Genomic DNA, 26,028 nt, shown 5'->3' with positions numbered 1-26,028 from the left:
CAGCCTCCGCAGAGCCCAATAAAATGAGCGGGCTCTGACGGTGCCCGCACCACTGCCACCAATGAATGTGTGGCTAATATTAAAGTAGGAGGTGGGACGGGGGACGGGCTAGTGTGCTCGGCGAACGGCAGCAGTGGCAGCCTCCTCCTTCTCCTGAGTCTTGTGTTCACCAGTCCCCAGCCATTAGTGCTCTGAAAAGCAGCCGGCGCGGTACCTAGCCCACACCCCGTCCCACACACTATTATTAATCTGAGGTACATGGTGGTATTACATTAGTACCCCCATGTATCTCACATTAAAAGTAAGTGGCCCCAAGCACCTCATTAAATAATGGGCAACATTGGGTTAACCATTAATGTGAGGTACACATGATGAGGTTACTTACTATTAATGTGAGGCACATGCAGGTCCAAATTGATAAAACAATGTGCCTCATATTAACAGCATGTACCTGATGCCATTAACCCTATCGTTATATAGTATTATATTTTTTAATATGCACCTTGTGTTTTATGTGTGTGAATCGGTCAGCGCCGACCAGCACCCCCTAAGCCCCGACCCAGAACCCCCCACCCTTGGAAAATTGTCTTGCATGAAACTGGTCCTTGGTGCAAAAAAAGGTTGGGGACCACTGGTCTAACAGATGCCTTTGTGTTTTGTAATGTCATTTTTATTGATTAAAAAGTATTTAATAGTAAGAAATATACACAAACTTGTAATGGCATATATAATAAAGTTATTTTGTCACTTACAGTAGATGACAAATTGCAAAACAACAATAAAAGGAAATACTTTGGCAGAATTTTATTTTTCATGCATTTGCCATTCGTATAAATGAGACATTTATGTAAAAATCGTTACAAAAAGCAAGATCCTAAACAGCCATGTTGACATAGAAATGAGAAAATTCTGGCTGATATGCTTTGAGGCAGAAAAGAAAAAAATCACGTGCTATTATAGCAATACATTTATATAGCTTTTGTTATGTTTTAAGGCTTCAAAAAATGAAAAACTTTTAATATAATAAAACAAACTTTTTATATTTCCATTTACTGAGCTGTGTAACGGCCCCATCTAGCTGATATTAGCTTTTTAGTGATACCGTTTTGGGTTTTGTAAGACTTTTTGATCACGTTTTATTAAAGGGTTTCTGTCACCCCACAAAACTCATATTTTTTTTTTGGGATAGTTAGATTCCTTATAGCGCGATATAGGAGAATATAATGCTCTTACTTACTTTCATGCGGCCGATTCTTTATAAAACGAACTTTTATAATATGTAAATGAGGGCTCTACCAGCAAGTAGGGCGTCTACTTGCTGGTAGCCGCAGCAGCAATCCGCCCCCTCGCCGTGTTGATTGACAGGGCCAGCCGTGATCTCCTCCTCCGGCCGGCCCTGTCAGTAATTCAAAAATCGCGCGCCTCTGGTCATTCGGCGCAGGCGCTCTGAGATGAGGAGGCTCGTCTCCTCAGTGCGCCTGCGCCGATGACGTCTTCTCTTTCGGTGATGTCATCGGCGCAGGCGCACTGAGGGAGTGCTGAGGAGACGAGCCTCCTCATCTCAGAGCGCCTGCGCCGAATGACCAGAGGCGCGCGATTTTTGAATTACTGACAGGGCCGGCCGGAGGAGGAGATCGCGGCTGGCCCTGTCAATCAACACGACGAGGGGGGCGGTTTTTTGCGGCGGCTACCTGCAAGTAGACGCCCTACTTGCTGGTAGAGCCCTCATTTACATATTATAAAACTTTGTTTTATAAAGAATCGGCCGCATGAAAGTAAGTAAGACTATTATATTCTCCTATATCGCCCTATAAGGAATCTAACTATCCCAAAAAAAAAAAAATGAGTTTTGTGGGGTGACAGAAACCCTTTAAATTTTTTCTGGAGGGGGAAAGCAAAGTGACAAATAAGTGGAGATTTGGGCATTTTTTTTTTCCATTACAGCTTTCACCGTGTGGGATAAATACTTCTTTATTTAGAAAATTTGGCCAGTTTCAGAATCAGCGATACCAAAGATGTGTGTGTGTGTGTATATATATATATATATATATATATTTATTTATTTTTTACTATTTTTTTTTTATGTAAAATTAGGAAAAGGGGGATGATTAGAATTTTTACATATTTTTTATATATCTTAATTTTTTTTATTTTCAGTCCCATTAGTGGGCTCAAAAGTGTGATTGTTAGATTGCTTCTACAGTAGATAGCACAGATTTTTCTATAATACAAATTCATGGTCTATCCATAGGTTCTGGTTTATGTTCGATGTTTGAAATCTTGATATTGTGACTAGGGGTCCTGTGCATGCACAGAGGTTGTTCTGCTAGGACTACCCTGTTACTTAATTATAATCAATTGTATAAACTATACCAGTTTATAGTCGAGGTGAAAACGTAAAAAAGTCATCATTTTATCTTGTTGGCGATGGTAAATCTTTCATTTCTTTTTCAGTTGGTAGACAAGCTGAATACTAACACAGACATGGAAGAAGTACTAAATGACTATAACATGGTAAGTGTTCCCAGTTTACTATGGATTTTATATTATTGGGGCTTTATCTGTTTCTTATTTTTTTTTAAACTAGAGTTTATCATTTTCTCAAGTTTGATGCATCTGTTTAATTGGCTTTTGTATTCGGTTTTTGAAGCCAAAACCAGGAGTGGATTCAAAAAGAGGTGAAAACTCATCATGTCTTCTGTTTACTATTCATGCCTGGCTTTGGCTTCAAAAACTACACCCAAAAAAACTTAACCATGGCAGCCCAGCCTTAAAGGAGTTGTCTACTTTCTGGTTACTGCTGACCAATGTGTTTGTAAGATAATTATACGACACTTACTAATATAGTGTCTGTTGAAAAGGAAAAGGATCAGAATGTATCAGTTCAGTCACCATTCCGCTTTGGAGACCGACACCAAAACACTGCTTGTGTCCGTCTGATGAAACTGAGCCAAACGGATCCGTCCTGGCACACAATGTAAGTCAATGGGGACGGATCCGTTTTCACTGACACAATCTGGCACAATAGAAAACGGATCCGTCCTGGCACACAATGTAAGTCAATGGGGACGGATCCGTTTTCACTGACACAATAGAAAACGGATCCGTCCTCCATTGACTTTTTAATGGTGTTCAAGACGGATCCGTCTTGGCTATGTTAAAGATAATACAAACGGATCCGTTTTAAACAGATGCATGCGGTTCTATAATCGGTGCGGATCTGTATGTGCAGATCCATGACGGATCCGCACCAAACACGAGTGTGAAAGTAGCTCTAGTGATGTCTGGTTACATGACCCTTCATCAACAGCCATTTTGTGGACCGGACCTCCCTGTGGACAGCATAAAAGACAACATACCTCATGAAATATAAGAAATGGCACAACATTGCAACAAAGGCTGTATTAGGAAGTGCCATACAGTCCTCTTATAAATAGATTGGACAACAGTAGTCAGATGATGACCGAGTGTAATGTATGAAGTCAGTTTTTCTTGAATTTGTGTTGGTGTACTTTGTGCCAAATTTATCAAACTGTGCATGTTGTTGGATCATTTTTTTAAAAAACTTTTATTAATCAAAATCATCAATTTCAATCATAATAAAAAAAGAAGCAAATATCCTCAAAACCAGTTCCAGTGATAAATCTGGAGTGAAACTCATTGACATAGCTAACCATGCCCCCCCCATCCACTTTTCAAAACTGGAGCAGGTGGTGTAAAATGTTTTGTGCAAATGACCTATAAAATTTCTAACAAAGTGATGTAACGTTTTTATAGAGGGGTATTTTTTGCTGTTCTAGCTAAAAGCACAGAATGATCGGGAGGCCCAGAGCATAGATGTCATTTTCACTGAGAGACAAGCGTAAGTAGAGACAACTTGGATGTGAACACTGATTTAAAGGGGTGTTATAGTTGTACCTGTTTTGTGTTATATTTTATTTTCGGATCCTAAACAGCCCCCTTAAAAGGGGTTGTCCCATCTGGGACACTGATGACGTATCACCAGGATATGCCGTCAATGTCAGGTTCAGACCCCACATAGAGGATCTGGTCCTGTCTAGAGAACGGGGCCCCCACAGTGAAGGAGATCACCGTGCAGGTGGAGGGTGGCCATGCATTCGCAGCTGCTGTCTGTTCACTTCAGGGTCCCATTGTGGAGATAGGTATGGGTCCCAGAAATGGGACCTGCACCTATCTGACATTGATGGCATATCCTAGTGCTGTCCCATCAGTGTGCCTGATGGGAGTACTCCTTTAACTTGACGTGAGCAGATAATTGTAAAATGCATTCAAAATACTGTTAAACAACTTGTGAAGTGAATATGAATTTGAAATGTCAAGTCCTGGCCTGGGATCCGTCAGTTCTACCGCTGTGGAAGTGATGGGGTGGCTCTTGTACTCTCTCACAAGATGCTGTTTAAAGGGGTTGTCTTATTTCTGTAAGTTGCATTTATTATGTAGAGAAAGTTAATACAAGCCACTTACTAATATATTGTTATTATCTATATTGCTTCCTTTGCTGGCTGGATTCATTTTTCCATCACATTATACACTGCTCGTTTCCATGGTTACAGACCACCCTGCAATCCATCAGCGGTGGTCGGGCTTGCACAATATAGGAAAAAGCGTCAGTCTCTCTGGTGGCCGGGACCATGGAAGCGCACATAGGCTGGTGCTTTTTCCTATATTGTGCAAGCACGACTACCACTGATGCATTGCAGGGTGGTCAGTAACCATGGAAACGAGCAGTGTATAATGTGATAGAAAAATGAATCCAGCCAACAAAGGAGGCAAATATGGACAATCACAATACATTAGTAAGTGCCTGGTATTAACTTTCTCTACATGATAAATACCATTTACTGAAGTGAGACATCCCCTTTAATGAGGTCCATGCATGGATGTTGAGTGCAGTTGTGAAACATGGTATTCAAAAATTAGTGCGCAAGAAAAAGAGGGAGACATGGGGCAAGCAGTATTTGTAAAAAATCTAGTATAATGTGAAAAAGATACGTATAAAACCACCCCCAGACTGCCGTGTCTTGGCTGTGTAGTAAATCTTTGTTTTCATACACTGCTATTGTAATAATTATTGTAGAAGGTACTCCATATTACAACGGATAAGGAACACTGTACAGTATTACAGCAGTTATTTCCCAGATGAAACATTTGTACAGTTTGTACATTATTGTGATTAATGGGGGTCCGGACAATACGCTCAGAACATGTCAGAAAAGGTGTAGCCAAGAACCTCCCTGTCCATTCACTGTATAAACCTTTCTATTAGTCAAGAATGTGTATTTAGTCTGTTTATAATATACCTTTCTTATCCGTATCATTGGGGGACACAGGCTTGACCTTGGGTATAGCTGCTGCCACTAGGAGGTGGACACTAAGCACAAAAGTGTGAGCTCCTCCCTTCAGCTATACCCTTCCTACAGGGAGTAAGCTGAAACCGTTTTAGCTTAGTGTCCGTAGGAGGCAGACCTCCCTGCTTTGAAGGTCTGCTGATTTTTTTTTTTTAAATTTATTTTATTTTTTATTTTTCTTTGCTTCTTTGGGTTACAGGCAGCTCCAGCTAGCTGCGTTCCCACCTGGGAGAGGGGAGACCAGGGGGTCCCCAAGAATGCTGCTCGTTCCCGCTCTCCAGAAGACAAGGGGGACCAGAGGTTCCTAAAGTCTCTGCATCCCGCCAGCCTTCGGGTCACCACAGCCGCCCACGACAAGTCCCCTCAGTTTCCGGTGTATCAACCCTCCCAAAGGGGCCGCACACCGAAGGTAATGACCGGGCTGGAACCAGGGGGGCAGAACACGCCAGACGAGTAAGTATTCCTGGCTCCAACCCCCCTCTCCCCCTTCTCAGGTTACTTGCTATGGATGACCCCTACGAAGCCTTGTCTCCCTAGGCGGGGAAAGGGTTAACAGTTGCATGGCGGCTCTTCTCTGGGCTTGCCAAACTTCTTTCTGTCGCAGACCCCATATAGACCCTATGTAGACAATCTCATTGCAGTAGTTATAGAAACCTTACAGGTTGGGGACACTACGCCCTCATCTGCCGGGTCTACTTTTTCCTTCAGGCGATCCTGTTGATTGCCAAAAGTTTTCCCCATCCATCCGGAGTTTGATTCCTCCCTTTTCAAGGAATGAAACTTCCCTGACAGGCGTTTTGCTTTGCCGAAACGCTTTGTCGTCTTATATCCCTTTTCAGAGGATTTGACAAAGGAGTGGTCCTCCTCTCCTGTTGTTGCCCCTTCAGTATCCCGCCTGGCTAAGAATACCACCTTGCCTAGGGCGGATGGGGCTTCCTTTGGAATATTTTGCCAAATCTGAAACGCCCGGTTTTTGCCTCTACATGGGTCAGCAAGGCTATGACCGAGTGGTCAAACAAGCTACATCAGGGCCTCTCCTCAGAGTAACTTTCAGATATTGCAGTGCAACTTTCCCACGCCAGCTCTTACATCTGTGAGGCCTTTCTGGACGCAGACAGGCTTTTGGCCCGCTCTTCAGCCCTTTAGGTGGCTATTCGCCGAACCCTGTGGCTATCTTGCTGGGCGGCGGATAATACTTCTAAACGGGCCTTGACATCCCTCCTCTTTGAAGGTAACAGGCTTTTTGGCAATTATCTCTGATGCTACAGGGGGTAAAAGCACCCATTTGCCGCAGAGTAGGACTCACTTCAACAGGTTTTAAAAGCACAGACCTCTTTTTCGGCCCTTTCGGTGTTCTTCCAGCTCGAAGCGGCCAGTCGACAAATCTGCCCCAGAGCAGAAGCGCAAGCCATCTTTCAAGCCTCGCCCTCTCTGGCGTCCTCGCCAGCAGGGCTCCAAGCCCTATACCCCCAAGTCCTCCTCTGCACGACGTGTGGTCTATGGCACCCCCCAGTCAAGTTGGAGGTCCGTCTTGATTTGTTCCAGCGTGTCTGGCTAGCTCACATCTCGGATGCCTGGGAAGTCCCCACATCCGTCCCGTTTTTTTAGCTCGTCCCCTGGACCTCTCCCTTCGCCGCCCATTCCTTTTTTCAGGCTATTCTAACCCTTCTGCGACAAGGAGTGATTTTTCCGGTTCCACTTCAAGATCGTTTTTTGCGGATTCTACTCCAATTTCTTTATGGTCCCCAAAAAGGAGGGTACAGTCCGTCCCATCCTAGACCTCAAAGCCCTCCGCCGTTTTCGGATGGAGTCCCTGCGATCGGTCATTGCATCCATGGACCCAGGGGAGTACCTGTCCTCAATAGACATCAAAGATGCTTGCCTCCATGTTCCCATCTGCTGCAGTCACCAGAAATATCTTCAGTTCGCAGTGGGATCTTTTCATGACCAGTTTGTGGCCCTCCCATTCCATCTTGCCACAGCTCCCAGGGTCTTTACCAAGCTTCTGGCCTCAGTCATGGCTCTGCTTCGTGCCAGGGGGATAGTGGCAATTCCGTACTTGGACGATATCCTGATCAAGGGTCTGTCATTTCGGACAATGGCGGACAGCCTATGCATCGTCCGGGACACCCTGGAATGCTTTGGGTGGGTTCTGAACCTATCAAAGTCATGTCTTCACCCATCTTGACAGCTGATGTTTCTGGGCATGCTGTTCGACACCGATCGGGTCAAGATATTACTGCCCCCAGACAAACTCTCCACTCTCCGTCGTCAGATCCTCTCATTGTTGCGGCCTCAGCCTCTTTCCATTCGCCAGTGCATGAGGGCTCTGGGCTACATGGTCTTTTCCTTCGAAGCAGTGCCCTACGCGCAGTTCCATACCAGGGCTTTTAAGCGGCATATTCTGACCATTTGGGACCTTTTCCCCGGCCTCCCTGGATCGACTCATCCGTCTCCCTGCCCCGACGCGCCGAGACCTTCGGTGGTGGTTGATGTCTCCGATGCTGACATCGGGCCTCTCCTTTCTTCCCCTCCGCTGGATAGTGTTGACGATGGATGCCAGTCTCCGGGGCTGGGGGGGAGATCTGGACAATCTCTCGGTCCAGGGCACCTGGTCCCTCGTGGAACTCTCCCTTCCGATCAATATTCTAGAATTGCGATTTGTCTCTCTGGTTCATTGGACGGACCGTCTTCCCCTCTGGGAGGACCTCTTGTCGCAGGGACCGATCTTCCGCCCGAATTTAGGGTCTCTATATTTAACGGCAGGGCTGTTGAAGCTGCCATACTAAGGGCACGGGGGTTTCTCGGATGCTGTTTTCAAGACCATGATTTGGGCTAGGAAGCCATCGTCCTCCCGGATCTATCACCAGACCTGGAAGTCCTACTTTAGTCGGTGCGAACGCCACCAGTTGTCTCCCATTCGGTTCTCGTTGCCACGACTCTTGTCTTTCCTGCAGTCGGTCATGGAGTGGGGCTGGCTCTCAGTTCCCTCAAAGGGCAAGTTTCGGCCCTTTCCATTCTTTTTCTGCAGAATTTGGCTTCACTTTCTGCGGGGGATAGTGCACGCAGCGCCACCTTATCGGCCTCCGTTGAATCCTTGGGATCTTAATCTGGTGCTCAGCGCTCTCCAGTCCTCTCCGTTTGAGCCTTTGTAGTAGGTGTCCCTTCGCTTCCTGTCCTACAAGGTGGCCTTTTTGGTGGCAGTCACTTCCATCCGTAGGGTCTCGGAACTAGTCGCTCTTTCTTGTCGGTCGCCCTTCCTTATCCTCCATCAGGACAAGGTAGTCCTTTGCCCGGTCCAGTCCTTCCTTCTGAATGTCGTGTCGGCATTCCATCTCAATGAAGAGATCATTCTCCTTTCCTTTTGTCCTGCTCCGTCTCATCCTCGTGAGAAGTTGCTCCATACTCTGGATTTGGTTCGGGGCATTCGCATCTATCTGTCTCAGACATCCTCTTTCTGACGGACGGATTCATTATTCCAAAGTTTCCATTTCCCGATTGATTTGTTTGGCCATTGTGGAAGCGTACCGCATCGGTGAGCTCACACTTTTGTGCTTAGTGCCGCCTCCTAGTGGCATCAGCTATACCCAAGGTCAAGCCTGTCCCCCCCAATGAACGGAAGAGATACAGAATTTACGGTAAGTACAAAAATCTAGTTTTTAATCAGAAATAGGCTCTTTTAATATGGTCACTCCCCTGCCCCTTCTGCTGGATTGTGGGGGAAAGTTAGCGGTATTTGCTGTTGGCACATTTCTGAGCGAGTAGGCGGTAGCAGCTCACAGAACAAAGAGCCCACTGCACTTTATACAGCATATGCATCTCCCACCCTGTCTGTACAAGTTCAGAATGGAAGAATATTTGCGACTGGTGCTGATAAAAACATATTAAGTATGAAAATATTAAAAAGTGTTAGCACTTAACGATGGTGATTATGGCAGGTCTCTAAAATGAAGTATTATGCATTTCCATTGTACAAGGAGCAATCTCCTTCATTTTAGAGGGGTTGTAGGCACTGAAGAACGACATCACAGGAAATCCATACCTAAGACAGCTACCATTATCTAGATGTAAGATAACTTCACCTATGTAATTAAAAGATTGACTTCATACATTATTCATAGTCCTTGAAAGAGAAAAACCTGTCTTTTAAGAGTTAAGCTTAACTCGCGGTTATATCATGTTCCTCTATAACTCGCTGTTATATCATGTTCCTCTATGTACTTGTCTTCTATAAATCCATCTTCTTCTGGCACAAAAGAATGTGTTTGCTCAAAGACCACAATGTCGTCCTGGTTTTTGTCATTGGTGCCCATATTGAAGTCTACATTGAACTCCTCCTCGAACATGTAAGGTTCTTCTTCTTTTAGACGCTGATGATGGTAGCTGAGGATGAAGTCATACCATCGTGGGAACTTGACTGCAATTAATATCAGCAATGAAGTAACAAGCCCGACAATAAGGACACCAACCAGAAATCTCCAGCTATTTCCTGTTGATGGAAAAATGTTAAAGCTGAGATCTGACTATCATGTCACACAACACAAATGATTCCCTAAGGCCTCTTTCACACTTGCGTTGTCCGGATCCGTCGTGTACTCCATTTGCCGGAAGTGCCTGCCGGATCCGTAACACCGCAAGTGAACTGAAAGCATTTGAAGACGGATCCGTCTTCAAAATGTGTTCAGTGTTACTATGGCAGCCAGGACACTATTAAAGTCCTGGTTGCCGTAGTAGTAGTGGGGAGCGGGGGAGCAGTATACTTACAGTCCGTGCGGCTCCCGGGGCGCTCCAGAATGACGTCAGACGCCACTACACTTTACCATGGCAAACATGACTTTAGCGTCCTTGCAGCCATGGTAACCATTCAGAAAAAGCTAAACGTCGGATCCGGTAATGCGCCGAAACGACGTTTAGCTTAAGGCCGGATCCGGATTAATGCCTTTCAATGGGCATTAATTCCGGATCCGGCCTTGTGGCAAGTGTTCAGGATTTTTGGCCGGAGCAAAAAGCGCAGCATGCTGCGGTATTTTCTCCGGCCAAAAAACGTTCCGGTCCGGAACTGAAGGCATCCTGATGCATCCTGAACGGATTTCTCTCCATTCAGAATGCATGGGGATAATCCTGATCAGGACAACCCTAAGGCTACTTTCACACTTGCAGCAGAGGAATCCAGCAGGCAGTTGCCGTATCCGGCAAAACGTATGCCACCTGATTGCATTTTAAGACTGATCAGGATCCTGATCCGTCTTAAAAATGCATTGCAAGAACGGGTCCGTTTGTGATACACACAAACCAATGCGTTTCGATTTTTTTATTTTTTTTCCCACATTTTTAACGGACTGCGCATACGCAGACTGGAAGGACAGATCCGGCATTCCGGTATTTTGAATGCCGGATCCGGCACTAATACATTCCTATGGAAAAAATTTGGGTTTTATCTTTTGCCTGATCAGTCAAAAAGACTGAACTGAAGACATCCTGATGCATCCTGAACGGATTACTCTCCATTCAGAATGCATGGGGATAAAACTGATCAGTTCTTTTCCAGTATAGAGCCCCGACGACGGAACTCTATGCCGGAAAAGAAAAACACAAGTGTGAAAGTACCCTAACATCTCTGAAATCAGATAAAATTAGAGTAAAACATAATCTACTGGATATATAGAGGTAGCGATCTGTTAAAAGGTTGGCGGTGCTCTTTATAGCAGATTCAAGCTCAGGCTCATAGACGCATGTGCCATCTGTCTTCAGTGAGATAATCCATTTAAATCTCATATTAATTTATGTTGTGTCTCAGCATCATACACACAACCGTGGTTTGGGTCCACATCCGAGACATATTTTTTGCAGATCGAATGCGGACCCATTCACTTCAGTTGGCCCACAAAAGATGCGGACAGCACACCATGGGCTGTCCACATCTGCGCGTCCGTTCTGCGGCCCAGCAAAAAATAAAAATAAAAATGCCCTATCCTTGTCTGTATCACAGACAAGGATAGGACTGCTCTATTGAGGGAGGTTCCTGTGTTTTGCGCAAAACGGATATGGTCGTGTGCATATGCCCTTATGCAGTGTTTCAATTATACTGATATGTTAACTCAAAGGGGGAGATTTATCAAACTGGTGTAAAGTAGAACTGGCTTAGTTGCCCATAGCAACCAATCAGATTCCACCTTTCATTTTTCACAGCTCCTTTGGAAAATTAAAGGTGGATTCTGATTGGTTGCTATAGGCAACTAAGCCAGTTCTACTTTATACCAGTTTGATAAATCTCCCCCAAAGTATCCACTAAGAATCTTCACTGGTTACCCCCTGCAGTTCAGCCCTACCAGGATTGGCCATGGGCCTCACAGGGAAATTTCCCGGTGGGTCGATGCCAAGGGGCCGCCCAAACCCCCATCTCTGCTGCTGGCTCGGTAGATAATAAGCTCTCAATGGTAATTAGCAATGTGAGAATCAGGTGCTCATGTACCTGGGCATCAACATTCTTTCCTTAAGGCCTCATGCACACGACCGTTGTTGGGTTCCGTGTCCGTTGTTCCGTTTTCCGTGATTTTCTGCGGACCCATTGACTTTCAATGGGTCCGTTGAAAACTCGGAAAATACACCGTTTGTCATCCGCGTCCGTGATCCTTGTTTCCAGTCCGTGAAAAAAATAGGACCTGTCCTATTTTTTTCACGGACAATAGTTCGCGGACCCATTCAAGTCAATGGGTCAGTGAAAAAACACAGAGGCACACAAGATTGTCATCCGCGTCCGTGATCCGTGTCCGTTTTTTTCCTATCATTTTCAAGGCAAACTTGACTTTTAGATTTTTTTTTCCACTTTTCATGTCTGGTGATCCTCCAAAAATCAAGGAAGACACACGGAAAAAAAAACGGAAACGGATAACGGAACCCCGTTTTGCGGACCACAAAAAAATACTGTTGTGTGCATGAGGCCTAATTTAACTATTTCCCACATCTTAGCTCCGCACCCTGCTCCATATCTTAATCAGACAACTGGAGGAGGAGGACAGAAATACGGAAATGAAAAAATGGAAAATTTCCGGGTCAATAAGGGGTTAATAGAAAACAGTTGGTCATATTTTGGTGACACATTCCCTTTTAAAGGGGTTGTCCGGTTTGCTATATTGATCTATCCTCAGAAACAGCTGTTCTCCTGTGAGTGCTGCAGTCTCTTCACTGTTTACCTGCGCGCTGTCTGCGCTACTATTGAAGTGAATGGGATGGAAGAGCCTTCATTACACAGCTCAGCGCTTCACTGCTGATAGCGAGCAGGTCAAAAGTGAAGAGAAGATTGCAGGAGCCCTGCTTCTGGGGGTGCCGATCTGATATTGATAACCTGTTCTGGATGGGTCATCAATATAGGAAACAGGACAAGCCCTTTTAATGGCTGTGTGTGATTTCTCTTCCTCACAGGAGAGCCAATAAACCTGTGACCTGCTGCCTGCTTTCCTTATCTTTATTACAAGAGGTTGGGTTGATGTGACAAACAGGTTGAACTGAAGTGAAGATACGAAGTGACAAAGTGTGTCCTGACTAAAGGCTGTATTACACTAACCAGCACTCTCATGAAGGCTTGTTAGCGATCACCTTGCAGCAGAGTAAGGCTACTTTCACACTTGCGTTAGGAGCGGATCCGTCTGGTGTCTGCACAGACGGATCCGCTCCTATAATGCAAACGCTTGCATCCGTTCAGAACGGATCCGTTTGCATAACCATAAACAAAAAAATAAATAAAAATCTTTTATTTTTTTTGTTCATGATAATGCAAACGGATCCGTCCAGACATTACATTGAAAGTCAATGGGGGACGGATCCGTTTGAAAATTGAGCCATACTGTGTCAACTTCAAACGGATCCGTCCCCATTGACTTACATTGTAAGTCTGGACGGATCCGTTTGCCTCCGCACGGCCAGGCGGACACCCGAACGCTGCAAGCTGCGTTCGGGTGTCCGACTGCTGAGCGGAACGGAGGCCAAACTGTGCCAGACTGATGCATTCTGAGCGGATCCGCATCCACTCAGAATGCATTAGGGCTGGACGGATCCGTTCGGGGCCGCTTGTGAGAGCCTTCAAACGGAACTCACAAGCGGAGCCCCGAACGCTAGTGTGAAAGTAGCCTAATACTGCCGTCGATTGCCCGATGAACAAGCATCGGGCAATTCTATGCTTATAAAGTAACGCTCACTGGCACGGCAGATCACGCTGTCTAATAGCAATCTGCCGCCAGCAAACCACTAGACAGTATGGAGACGAGCGATGGCATAGCATTCACTCCCCCGCGTTATGTGCATGTAATAGCAGCAGTCGATCGCTTCCCTCCTATCGCTTGCTCAATCGGCCAGTGTGATACAGGCTTTATGCTTTTTCTCTCTGGGAATGTACAGCACTGTTGCATGGAAGTGATCTGGCTGCTGCTGTCTCCCTCCCGTGCAGCTCTGCCTTCTTAGATTGCCTGCAGCGTATGAACACAAGTCTATCACAGGCTCACCAGGCAGCGCTTGCATGGAGATCTGATTTCTGTTATCGCTGGGATAGGCTACCTGCGCACGTTTACAGCAGCAAATCCACAACAACTTGTGATGAACTATCAATGCATGTGATCACTGCAGCCTGTAACTGGCTGCAGCAGTCGTCACATGGGACAGGACAGCACAGGAGGGTGGGTTATACAATGACTGGCATGGGAGCATGAACGGAGCCAGGGAATCGATGCAAGAGGAATTTGTGATCTGTAATTATTCAGACAGATTTCATGCAGAAAATAACATTTGGGCATTTTCTGCATGAAATACTGTATGTACCAGATCTGCAAAAAAATTTACATGCTGTGGATTTAAAAATCTGCTCCCCAGGTCACTTTATGTATGGACAATTTCCATACTGTGTACGAGAAATTCTGAAAATCTCATCTTCTTAGCTGGTACTGCATTAACCTCCAAATTTCCCAGACAAAAAAATCCACATGTAATATGCACTATGTACAGGTGGCAATACAAGGATTACAAAGTACAGACTAGTAGACCACCAGTGAGAAACAATTGTCAGGTAATTGCTGCACATATAGTGAGGAAGGGGGGAGGGGATTAGTATGAGGGAGCCCGGTGGGGCACTTTAACCCTTTAACTCAAAGTGACAAACATGTACTACATTTGCGTGTGGGGTATGTATAGTGCAGGCTTAATGAACTGACCCTACTCCATATGCGGTAATAACGAGGAAAGTAGATTAATGAGATCCCGGTCATTTAAAGGGGTTTTCCGACAGTTTTTTTGTTTTTTTTTAGTAATGACCTATCCTCTGGATAGGCCATCAATATCTCATTGGTAGGGGGTCCGACACCTGGGCTATCAGCTTTTGAGAAGGCACTGGTGCTCACTGTAGCGCCGCAACCTTCTCTCAGCTTACCTGGCATAGCGGCTGTGCTTGTTATTGCAGCTCAGCCCCATTCACTTAAATGGGGCTGAGCTACGCCTAGGCCGTGTGACCGATGAACGTGACATCACATGGCCTAGGAAAAGCTGGAGCAGTCAGCAACAATACTGAGAGTGCTGGTGCCTTCTCAAACAACTGAATGGTGGGTTTCCCAGGTTTTAGACCCCCACAGATCAGATACTGATGACCTATCCAGAGGATAGGTCATCAGTAAAATGCTGTTGGAAAACACCTTTAACTCATCAGATGCCATTGTCAATAGCGATCTCAGCTTCTGGATGGTTAGATCAGTCAACCCTGTAGTGAAATTGCAGGGTTCCAATTCGTTGCTAGGACAGCCTGAGGCCTTGTGAAGACTCCTTGTCCTAGGCCTTTCTTATTAAACTACTTGTTAAACCATGCCTGTGGTAAGATTTAAAAGGGTTGTCCCATTTGGACATTCATGACATATTGATATGATATGCCATAAATGACTGAAAGGTGTGGGTCCCACCTTTTAGGACCTGCTCCTATACAAAGAATGGGGCCCAACATGAATGAAGAGCATGACCCGCACCTATCAGACATTTATTGACCTGATCCTTAAAGAGTAACTAAACTTTTGTACTAACTTTTGATATGTTGTCCCTAACCCCCTAAAAAATCTTTTTCTAATATACTTTATTTATTAGTTTTCTATTTTTACCATACTTTTTCAACCCTAAAGCGCACCACTGGTGCACTAAAACTCAGTTCTCCCTACACTGCTGAGCTGTCAGCGGTGTATGGAGTACGGGCAGCAGAGCAGTGAGTACGGGCAGGAGCGCATATTGGACTATTACTAACTGCTGGCATGGTGTACCCATGTCTTATGCCAGGATTAGTGGAGCGGGCTCCTGCTTCTGCCTGCTCGGCTCAGCTAAGAGAACTGCATGTCAGTCCTCTTACACAGTATACACTTCAGATATATTATTGATATTGTTATTGGACAGGGTCTAAGATTACATTCAATATGTATTATAGTAATATCATACCTTGGGTAGCTGAAGCATCTGTTCCATTGATTGATGTATTCACAAGGGTTGAGTTTTCAAAGAGTGACGCTGGGGTCGATAAAATGTCCATGCCGCCTCTACAGCTTAATAGATCTGACGGTGCGTTATCGATTTCTTTTATTTTATAGTCTGCCATGTTCTTTGGCATGGCACACAAAGTAATGTTCTCATTTTCTGCAAAGATGGCAACATAAAGACTTAGTAAAATATAGAAAGAACTTCACTTTACACAGCTTAACTACTGGAAGAAGTATAATAGGGAGCGGATACAGATGAAGCTTCTGAGCCCCATGTTAATCTCCAATCTGTTCCTCTAAGAACTATGGGAGTCATTTGTGATGAGAAGTATGCCACTTTTTGCCATACTTTTGTTGCAGATTCGGTCGCAAAGGGTATTTGCGACAAAATCTGTGACTTTTCCCCGTTCACGCCACTTTTACGAGATGGCGGAAAAGGGGGCGGGTCAGCTGTCCAGACTCGTTTATCATTTTCTATACCTGTTTTTGGCGTAGAAAATGAGTTGAATCTATGCCATCAAGGGAACTAGTGTAGATTTAAGCAAGTCAGCGCCTAAGTTATGTGGAGGCCAGCGTATGAAAAATGTCAGCCTTAATAAAGGACCCCAAATGTTGACCAATCCTAGTGAGAGTCAGACTGCATGTAGATATTACTAAGGTGTTCCTCCCTAAAACCCACACACTCACCCGAGTGAGGCACAACAAGCAGGCATACACTAAGAATTTCAGATGGCTGAAAAAGCCATTTTAGACATTTTTCTCTGCCAACTGTCTGTTTTATGACACAATAAGTCTGACTGCACTATACTAAAAATAAACTGAAATGATAGTTACACTTAAATAAACCTCATCCACACGATGCATACAAAAACTGCAGCAAAAATAAAAAGACTTTATTCACCCATATGGCATGGCAACGTTTCGGCTCTATACAAGAGCCTTTCTCAATCTTGACAAAGGCTCGTATAGAGCCGAAACGTTGCCTTGCCATATGGGTGAATAAAGTCTTTTTCTCTTTGGTCACAAGTTTGGAGTGCTGCCCGCTTTCTATACCTTATATATAATATATCCAATCTGCTTTGCTTACCTAGAATAACAGTGCTGTTATTTAGCCAGAAAGATAGGCTGAGAAGGGAGCAGTTACAGTTCCATGGATTTCCACTAAGTGTTATATTCAGAGAGGTTCCCAAGTCCCTCAGCGCCTCTTTAATATCCAGGCTAGTCAGGCTGTTGTTTTGAAGGTTAAAAGCCCGCAGATGCAATGAAGGTATCTCGATGTTTGCTGGTAGGTGAGTAATAAGATTGAAGCCAAGATCCAGAATTTTCAGATTTTTCAGTCCAATAAATGCTTTCTCCTCAATAGATGTAATGTGGTTATTTCTGAGAATTAAGACCTCAAGCGTTGATATTGCAGTGAAGTAACCGCTCTTCAGCTCCGTAATTTCATTCTGAGAGAGATTCAGCTCTATCAAGTTAGAATAACTCAATAGGGATTGATGATCGTCCACAGTTAAAGAAATATTGTTTTGACTTAAAATTAGCTTTGTTACATTTTCTGAATTACATAAAGGGATGTGTGTGAGATTTCCTCCAGACAAGTCTCTTTCCTGTAGATACAAATAATCAGGAAATACGGTTAGGACAGTCATGATCTACACTGAAGAAAGCAGTGACCCCCTAACTTCTCCAGACATTAGTGCTCTTCCATAGTAATTGTTGACCCAAATGTATTATACAGCCTTTTCTGAATGTCACTCAGAATAATTCACTCATAATTAAAAAAAAGGGTGATCTACTGGTACATCCTGGGATAGCAGCGCCCTATTTATCAAACAGCGTGTGCTTACAGTATATGATGAAACGGGCGCTTACACACTACGATATCTCTTGACGGTACAACCATAGTACATATGCCTTTTTTTCTTTCTTTTTTTGTTGTTGAGGAAATCGACTTTTTAGTATTGTTTATGGCTAACATTTGTTATGTATGTGCCCCTGTGTTCTGGAGCATTCTTATCTACAGTAGAACACATTTATTGACCATTTGCTACAGGGGTTACTGCCATTTGCGCTATGCATGTCACTTTGTAAAAGCAGAGTGAAAAGTGGATTGGCCGGCAACTTTTTTAAAATTTTGCAAAATTTTTGCACATTCTTACTCCAGTAGGTAAGTGGTAGAGATGGTCGAAGTTTTCAAAAATTTGATTCAGTCGCTTCGCTGAATCTTTTTTAAAAATTTTCATTCGATCCGAATTAATTTGTCACTAAGCTATTTCCTGGCCTGCAGGGAGAGTGCATCTAGGTGTTCATCACTGTGCAGCGCAAAGACATGCATAGCTAATCTGTTGTAGTAGTGAAACTGTTACTGTGCATCAGTATGACAGGCAGGTGACAGGCGTCACTCTTAGACTCAGTCTAGTCTACGCTTCACTTATTTGGTCAGTTAGGGGTCAAAAACTGACCAGATACTTGTTGTGAACTCAGCCTTACAGGTCAAAGTTATTGTCAGGTGTAATGTACTTAACCGTGCAGTGGCCCAAAAATCTACTGTAGAGTGAAAGAGTGCTCTCCTTTTACACCGTCTGCTGATTCCACATAGATTGCTAGAGAACCAGTTCTGTTACATGTTGATACAAGTTGTGGCCTCGTAACAGAGTGGAGAGGGTGTCAGCAGTAAGTTTGTGTTGATGTCACTGTTTATTTTTCCCTTCTTTTGGTCCATCAGAAGAACAACCCCGAAAAACGGATCCTGTCTTTTGAGCATCAGCCTTCACACGGTCAGTATTTGGTCAGTAATTGATCAGTATTGGTAAGGCCAACAAAAAAAAAACAGGAGTGGGTCCAAACCAGAGATAACACTTGATGGGACCCACTCCAACTTCTGGCTTCCAAATCATGATCAAATCCTCATGCAAAATACTGACCGTGTAATAGAGGCCTCCTGCTCAGTTTGCAGGAGTTTTGGCTATTTGCCTCTGAAATTGGTTTTATTCAGATGGAAAAGAAGTCCTACATGCAGGACTTTAATGGCCTATTTCATACTATTGTCAACGCCTGATTCATCTTTAGAAAGGTTAATCTTTCAACATTTCCTGGTAACTATGCCCCCCTGCCGCACTAAACACCCGCTCTGATGCCACACTGGCTGGGCAGGAAAGCCCAGGGCAAAACCTGACAGTTGCGGCCACAAATCAAGTTTGGCTACCCAGTAGTCCAGGGGATCTTGGATCTGGGGTGGCAGTGTGCAGTCCAAGTATGCCACCACCTGGAGGTTCAGCTCCATGTCCTGCTGCTGGGTGGTTTCTTCAGTAGGCGGGTGAAGAAAAGTGCTCATTAGAGACTCCAGGCTTAAGTTCCTGCTGATGGAGCTGGTGCTGCTCCTGACCCCCCCCCCCCCAAGCAGTCATGGCAGTGTAGCGTGAGCGCAGGGGGTCCCCCCAGTCTGACTTTTGAGGATGTGCAATGGCGCACATAGGCAGCAACCACTATCGATAGTACTTGAGTTTTTCCTTCATTTTCAGCAGGTGGAAAAAAGGTCCCCATTTTGGACTAGTAGCGAGGGTCTAACATTGTGGAGAGCAAGTAATCATCCCTCTGCCGAATGGTGATAATGTGACTGTCCCTACGCAAGTAACTTAGCATGCATCTGGCCATTTGCACAAGGGATTTAGAGGGACTCCCTGCCTCCATCTCTACTGCATCCTGCTACGGTCTGTCGGGGTCATCTGCCTGGTCTTCCTTATCGCCTTCCAACTCCTCCTGTTCCTCCATGTCACTTGGGCAGATAAACCACCTATTTCTCTATACAAATCCTGGGCGTTTATGTCCTCCTCCTCTTCTGCCAGTTCAGCCGCCACAGGGCTCAGGTGGCTGTGAAATGTAGGCGCAACATTTCCTGTCCTCATGTCAGCCAGATCTATCAGCATCTGCTCCAGGATGTGAAGGAGTGGAATGACATAATTTATCCCATAGTTCTGGCAACTGACAAAGTGGCCTCTTCAAAGGGCCTGAGCATTTGGCAGGTGTCACGCATGAGCTGCCACTGGCTAACGTCGAAGTTACACAGGGGAGTACCCCTGTCCGCCTGTATCATCAAGAAATTGTTCACGGCCTTCCTCTGCTCATATATTCGGTCCAACTTTTGAAAGGTGGAGTTCCAACATAAGGCAATGTTGAGGAACATCATTCTGACTTTGCAGCTAAAGGAGAGCATGTTTTGCAGAGTGGCGAAAGTGCATTCACAGTTTCCTGGCCATTTTCAAGACGTCTTGCAGTTGGGTGAAAGACTTGAGGAACCGGTTTACAACCAGTTTAAAGACGTGCGCCATGCAGGATGCATGGGTTAGCCCTCCTTGATGCAGCCTCTTGTTATCAGTGACTATGGTTATAATCTTCAGTTGGCGAGGAGACAGCCAGGATTCAATTTCTTGGTTGATGATGCCGAGCAGTTCCTCCCCAGTGTGATTCCGTTCACCCAGTCTGGCCAGGTGCAGAAGAGGCGCTATGCTGGAGGACCACTCAGAACTGTGCCGACAGTGGAGGATGAGGAGCAGGATATTGGCACCGCAATCACAGCATGAGAACGTAGAGGCGGCATTGCCATCACCTGGCCAAGTTGGTGGTGTGCCTGTGCCGGAACTACATTTAACCAGTGGGCCGTAAAGGACATATATATTGTCCTTGACCATAGTTACAGCTCCACATGTCGGCCCTGCCATGAACTGTACCAGATAGCGATGGGCTCAAGGACTCGCCCACCTTCTGCTGTAAGTATGCAGAGCTGGTGCAACTTTTCTTTAGAGAAGTAGGGACGGCTTAGGACTCTCCACCTTGGCTCAGCACAAGCCATCAGTTCTCTGAAATGGGCAGAGTCAACCACATAGAAAGGAAGGGACTGTAGTACCAGAAAATTGGCCAGGAGTAGGTTCAGCTTCTGCACTGTTGGATGAGTGAACGCATACTGTCGTCTCTTTGCAATCGCCTCGGTGATCGATTGCTGGCGAAACGCATGACGAGGATTAGGAGGAGAAGCATAAGGACCAGTAGATGATGGGAAGGAAACACAACTCCCTTCTGCTGAGGTGGTGGAGCCCTGAAGGCTGGAGAAGAGATGGGTGCTGCTGGGAGATGAGTCAGGCTGTACGCTACATTAGTGCCATGGTTTTCTCAAGCTACTTTATGGTGACTCTTTACGTTTTGACGCAGGGCCGTGGTGCCAACATTGGCACCCTGGCCGTGCTTCATTTTCTGCCCACAGATCCTACATACAGCCACACTGATGTCCTCTAGCGACTTGGTGAAAATGGCAGTTTACCCCCACCACTGCATGATGACTGCCTGCTGTTGCCTCCATGAACCCGTGCACCACTAGTTGTTTCCTGACCCGTAGGCTCCTGAGTAGCAGATGGTCTACCCTGGGCACATTTGGCTCCAGATCTCACCCTGCTGCCACCGTGCTGGCTCACAGACACACTTGCATCCTGCTGCTGGCTCATGGGCAAGCTGTCACCCTCACCCCCTGATGATGATGGTGAAGCCCCCTCTTCACCTGGCTCCCACATGCGATCGGCTACATCATCATCCACTACTGTCTGCTGGTCACATGTCACCCTCACCAGTCTCATGACCGCATCCCTGACCGCTCTCAACACCTACTCCCAAGGCAGGTTCAGGGCAAAGCTTGTTCCTGGGCCATGTCAACTGAGTGTGGTGTCAGAGGAACCCACAGACTACCGGCTGTGGATGTCTGGTTTCAATTGAGATGGTGTTGAAGACTGAATCAACCATTCTAGGACAGCAGGATTGGTCGTCAAAACACGAATGCTAGATGACACTGGCAGCTCTAGCCTGTTGCTGCTGCTACTTCTGCCACTGCCCGTTCCTTTGGAGGGCCCAGGCACATCTTTGTTGGACATACTGTACGGTAACAGTAACTGTTTATGTAAAATAAGTGATTCAATGTTAATGTGGGCACCCCACTAACGGTTATATTACACAGGATATTCACCTCAATATTAGAATCAAGGCCTAATGGAATTGCTTATCTATGAAATCGGATAGACACCACTGTAACAGTTGTATTACACAAGTTATTCACTTCAATTTGAGAATAAAGACGTAATAGAATTGCTTAGATAGCTCTGTACCCTACACAGGAGATTGATGTAAACTCCTAAGGATCCCTTCAGCTTATAGAGCCTGCACTGTTCTGCAGTCTCTCTATGCCCCCCCCCCCCTACAGTGTCTGAAAACTCTCCCTATGTTCTCCCTGCACTATACCTATCCCAGATTATACTATTAAAAGCTTTGTAAAACACTTTCCCTAGCACTTGTCACATCTGTCCCTATGCTCAGTTCACTGTAAAATAGCGGAGACCGGGCAGGATTAGGCTTTTTAGGGCTGTGCCATCACAGGGGATCTGCTGATTGGCTGACTGCACGACATCATGGGTGATCCCTCTTTCCCCGGGCTTCTTTCATTTTGTGAAAAATATTCTTTACCACAAAGCCCGAGTAAATTTATTTGCAGCAAATAGAATTTTTCCTGAAATTCGGATCAAATTCCACTTTGTTAACTTTGATTCGCTCAACACTAGTGAGTGGTGTAAAAATGGAGGAAAGATTCCCAGACATATTTATAGCGATGACCAAGTTATGAATGTCATGCAACATTTTGATAAGTTTGACATTAATAATTCAAGTGAATGGAGGCTGAGCTGTAGTAACCTGGCATGACTACTACACTATGAATGGAGTTGTGCTTTCTGCACTGGAGTCTCCAGGGAGCAACTGATTGTTGGGAAAGCCCATTGTCGGACCCCCACCAATTTGATATTAATGACCCATCCTGAGGATGGGTCACCCGTTTCAAGAGCCATCAAAACCCCTTTCGATACCAAGAGAGTAGTTTGTGCCACCCATGCAGGTAAGGGTTTCTTAGTAGGTTTGTCACATTTTTAGTTGGCTGTGTGTAAAGTTGAGGAAAAAAAGAGTGGCAGCATCTCAGTTTGTAAAAACTATTTCATAAATGGTAGATTTTTATTACCTTACCTTTAAGAGGTCTTCCAGGAGTTGGTTCCTTTTTTTTTTTTTTTTAGGAACCGTAGTGCGTGGTACCTAATGAGAGAATCATACTTAACCGTTCCTCAATGGTCCGACACCCCGGCTCTGTTCAGCGGTCTTGCAGTCCCTAGCTTCTTTACTTTTAGCTGGGGTACAAATGAGGTCACATGCACCGCTGCAGCCAATATCCAGGTATCCCAAAACAGCACGTCACTGCTGAGTCACATGCTGCTTGGGTACACGTCACCAGTGAGGCCAGTCAAGACAACAAGCCGCAAGACGCAGCCAAGATCCTGGAGCCTTGGGGAGCAGGTTAGCATGATTCCATCATTAGGTACCACACACTAGGGGGGCAAATTCCGGAAAACCTTTAACCACTGATGTATAGGCATTTATTTGATAACAATTATTAGAGTAGATAAGATTAGAATATTAGCGTAAGTATTAAAAATGTAAATAAAAGTATGTCTATAACAGGGAGACTTACCTGTATATCTTGGCATCGAACCTGGTTGTAGAGGCTTACTATGCAGATCACAAGAATAATATGCATCTTTCTTTGCTGAGGAAAAGAATTTGAAATTATATATTTAACAATCCATATTTTACATTATAGATTTGGTCAAATAGTTTTGTATCGGTGTCAGTGGGGCTTAAAAACATAATAAACAGAGATGCTCATCTCCACCGACCCCTGTCACTGCGGTTCTGACGAACCCCATACAGACTGGCCCACACTTACTAATCTAGGTTTAGAAAGACTGTCTGCACTAAGCCCAATGAGGGGCAGTTATGCAACGTTCTGGCACGATTTTTCCAGCATCTAGGTGCACTCACATTAGTAAATGTGGGCCACTTTGTATAGGGCTTGCGCAGCATCAGAATCACAGTGACAGAGTTTTGTGAAAAGGTTCAATATTCTAGGCTCAAAGTGTCTCACTCTAGTCGGCTAATTAATCCATACCCCCTGAGCAAAGGGCACCTCAAAATTGTGACTTTGGGATTTCATAAGCTGTAAGCCATAATCATCCAAATTATAACAAATAAAGGCTTGGAATTAGAGATGAGCGAACTTCTGTTTTAAGTTCGGCGTCTAAAGTTCGGCTTCCGGTTAGCGGAGGATCCCGATATGGATTCCGAATTCCGTTGTGGTCCGTGGTAGCGGAATCAATAATGGCCATTATTGATTCCGCTACCACGGATCACAACGGAATTCGGAATCCATATCGGGATCCTCCGCTAACCGAAAGCCGAACTTTAGACGCCGAACTTAAAACAGAAGTTCGCTCATCTCTACTTGGAATATCTCGCTTTGCATGTAATGAGTCGATCTCATATATTAGTTTCACCTTTTAAGTTGCATTACTGAAATAAATGAACTTTGAACAGTATTCTAATTTTTCCCCAGTTTTCCCTGTAATTGTGCCACCGATCAGCTGATCAATAACACTCATTTATCAGCCTTTTTGCATCTTTCATCAGAATGAAAGATGCACAATTATCTCCCTGTATAATTGTAGTAATTATTGCTCTCCCGTATGCTTTGAATTGGCCTGTGTATTAGGAAAATGGAAGCCGGCGTCATTGATCTCCTCCTGCCCAAACATCAGGCAGTCTAATAGGCCTCTTAGTTTGCCCCATTTGTAGGATTAGTAAAGGGCCCATTAGATGGAGCTATTATTGTTTCAGTTTTTATATAATTGCTTGAATTTGAGAAATGATCTTCACTGGTAAAGTGATAAATCCTTTGTTCGTGTGGATCAGACAAACTTGACTGACAGGTTACCATTCACCGCCACATCCCCTCGTCTAACCAGAAGTCTGACATTCCTAAGCATGAATGAGGATGGCAGTGAAAATATTTAGCAATTATTGTGTATTATTTGGTGAAAATGACTTGCTAATTCATCGCTTTCCGCTCATTAAAGGGAATGTTTTTTCAGCAGGTTTAATTACAGCTCCTCTGTCCCTGAGGATAGGTCATCAATATAGCAAAAGCAGAGAACCTCATTAAACAATAGGTCATTTTTCTGATGACGCATTACCTTTAATGGGCCTGACAAATAGGACCCATAGGCTGGTTTCACATATGCGGTACAGCCTTCCGGCATGGAATGCTGGGAATCGGCCCGACAATTCTCTGAATATTCACCAGGTTGTGGCCAGATCTCCCCTGAACCCCATTATAGTTAATAAGGCCAGCGGGCATTGCAGTAGCATCCAGCAATGCTGGATCGGGAGAACTCCGGCGGGCAGTTCTATGCCGGAACAGCCTGGCATAATGTGAAAGTAGCCTTAGTCGGTGCCTATAGTGGGTCAGTGTACACTCTGGGTGCTGTCTGTCTATACTGTCACAGCACCCGCACTTGGACCTTGCCTGTCTGAATGAGCCCTTCTAATACTACAGTACTAACAATTGGGTGATCATAAATGAAGAATAAGTATGAAGACAGACGTCCTGAGTGACATGACTCTCTATGCGTAGTGAGAAACGTTTTATTAGTTATACGTCACATCAGGATTATCATCGTGATGGGTTTAGATATTGTTTGTGAATACGTTCTGATGAGAAAGACCTTCAGACAAGGAAGGGAAGAATGATGGTAAAAGTTGTCATGTATACACCTGAAATGAGTGTGGCATATTATACATTAGATGGATTGAGTAAACGGCACGTTTCACACAAGTATTCAAAGCGTTCCTCAATATGACCTGGAGGGCACAACAGATATCTCTAGCTGTCACTGTGTTCTCCTACCTTTTGGGAATGGAGTCCTCCTTCTGTGTGTAGGTTGCAGCACTGCCGTTTACATGGGGAAGGAGCACGGCAACTCCTTGTTCCGCTGTGACCTTTGTACTCAGCTTTACGTGTTAACACTTCTTTAGCAAAAGATTGACTAGTCGCTTCTTGTCCCGTATGGAACATAATCCAATCTTCAGCCAATAAGGAAGTAAAAGGACAGCTTGATGAGATCTTTCACTTCCTGACCTCTGCGGCATAATCAGGTCATTGGTAGCAAGGTCTGCTACATTACTGGACCCATCAGGTTGCCTGACACATAGTTAATTAGGGTTTGACTGGCAGGAGACATTAGGGGAGCGTG

General features: G+C 44.9%; 2 protein-coding genes across 4 annotated transcripts in view; one reads left to right on the top strand and one right to left on the bottom strand.

Moving 5' to 3' along the window:
- IFT74 (intraflagellar transport 74) overlaps nt 1-26,028 on the top strand; it is a 125,540-nt gene that overhangs the window by 30,357 nt on the left and 69,155 nt on the right. For both annotated transcript variants that reach the window (XM_040417182.1, XM_040417181.1), the window contains exons 7-8: nt 2,455-2,514; nt 3,801-3,862. In XM_040417182.1, the coding sequence (XP_040273116.1) occupies nt 2,455-2,514; nt 3,801-3,862 (122 nt within the window). The remainder of the gene's footprint in view (nt 1-2,454; nt 2,515-3,800; nt 3,863-26,028) is intronic.
- Nucleotides 5,931-25,921, bottom strand: LRRC19 (leucine rich repeat containing 19). Of its 2 annotated transcripts, XR_005776242.1 has the most exons (6): nt 25,683-25,921; nt 23,412-23,486; nt 16,950-17,469; nt 15,825-16,019; nt 8,242-9,858; nt 5,931-7,221 (listed from the first exon to the last, which is right to left on the bottom strand). XR_005776242.1 is itself a non-coding variant. In XM_040417183.1 (5 exons), the coding sequence occupies exons 1-5, from the start codon at nt 25,848-25,850 to the stop codon at nt 9,545-9,547; spliced, it is 1,272 nt and encodes a 423-aa protein (XP_040273117.1). In that variant the 5' UTR covers nt 25,851-25,921; the 3' UTR covers nt 5,931-9,544. The 2 variants fall into 2 exon arrangements, 1 of the variants encoding a protein (XP_040273117.1); XM_040417183.1 differs by having other exon boundaries at nt 5,931-9,858.

This window comes from Bufo bufo, chromosome 2 (genome assembly GCF_905171765.1).
Source record: "Bufo bufo chromosome 2, aBufBuf1.1, whole genome shotgun sequence".
Taxonomy (NCBI): Eukaryota; Metazoa; Chordata; class Amphibia; order Anura; family Bufonidae; genus Bufo; species Bufo bufo.
Note: the sequence above shows the minus strand (reverse complement) of the source record. Positions and strands in the feature narration are given on the sequence as shown.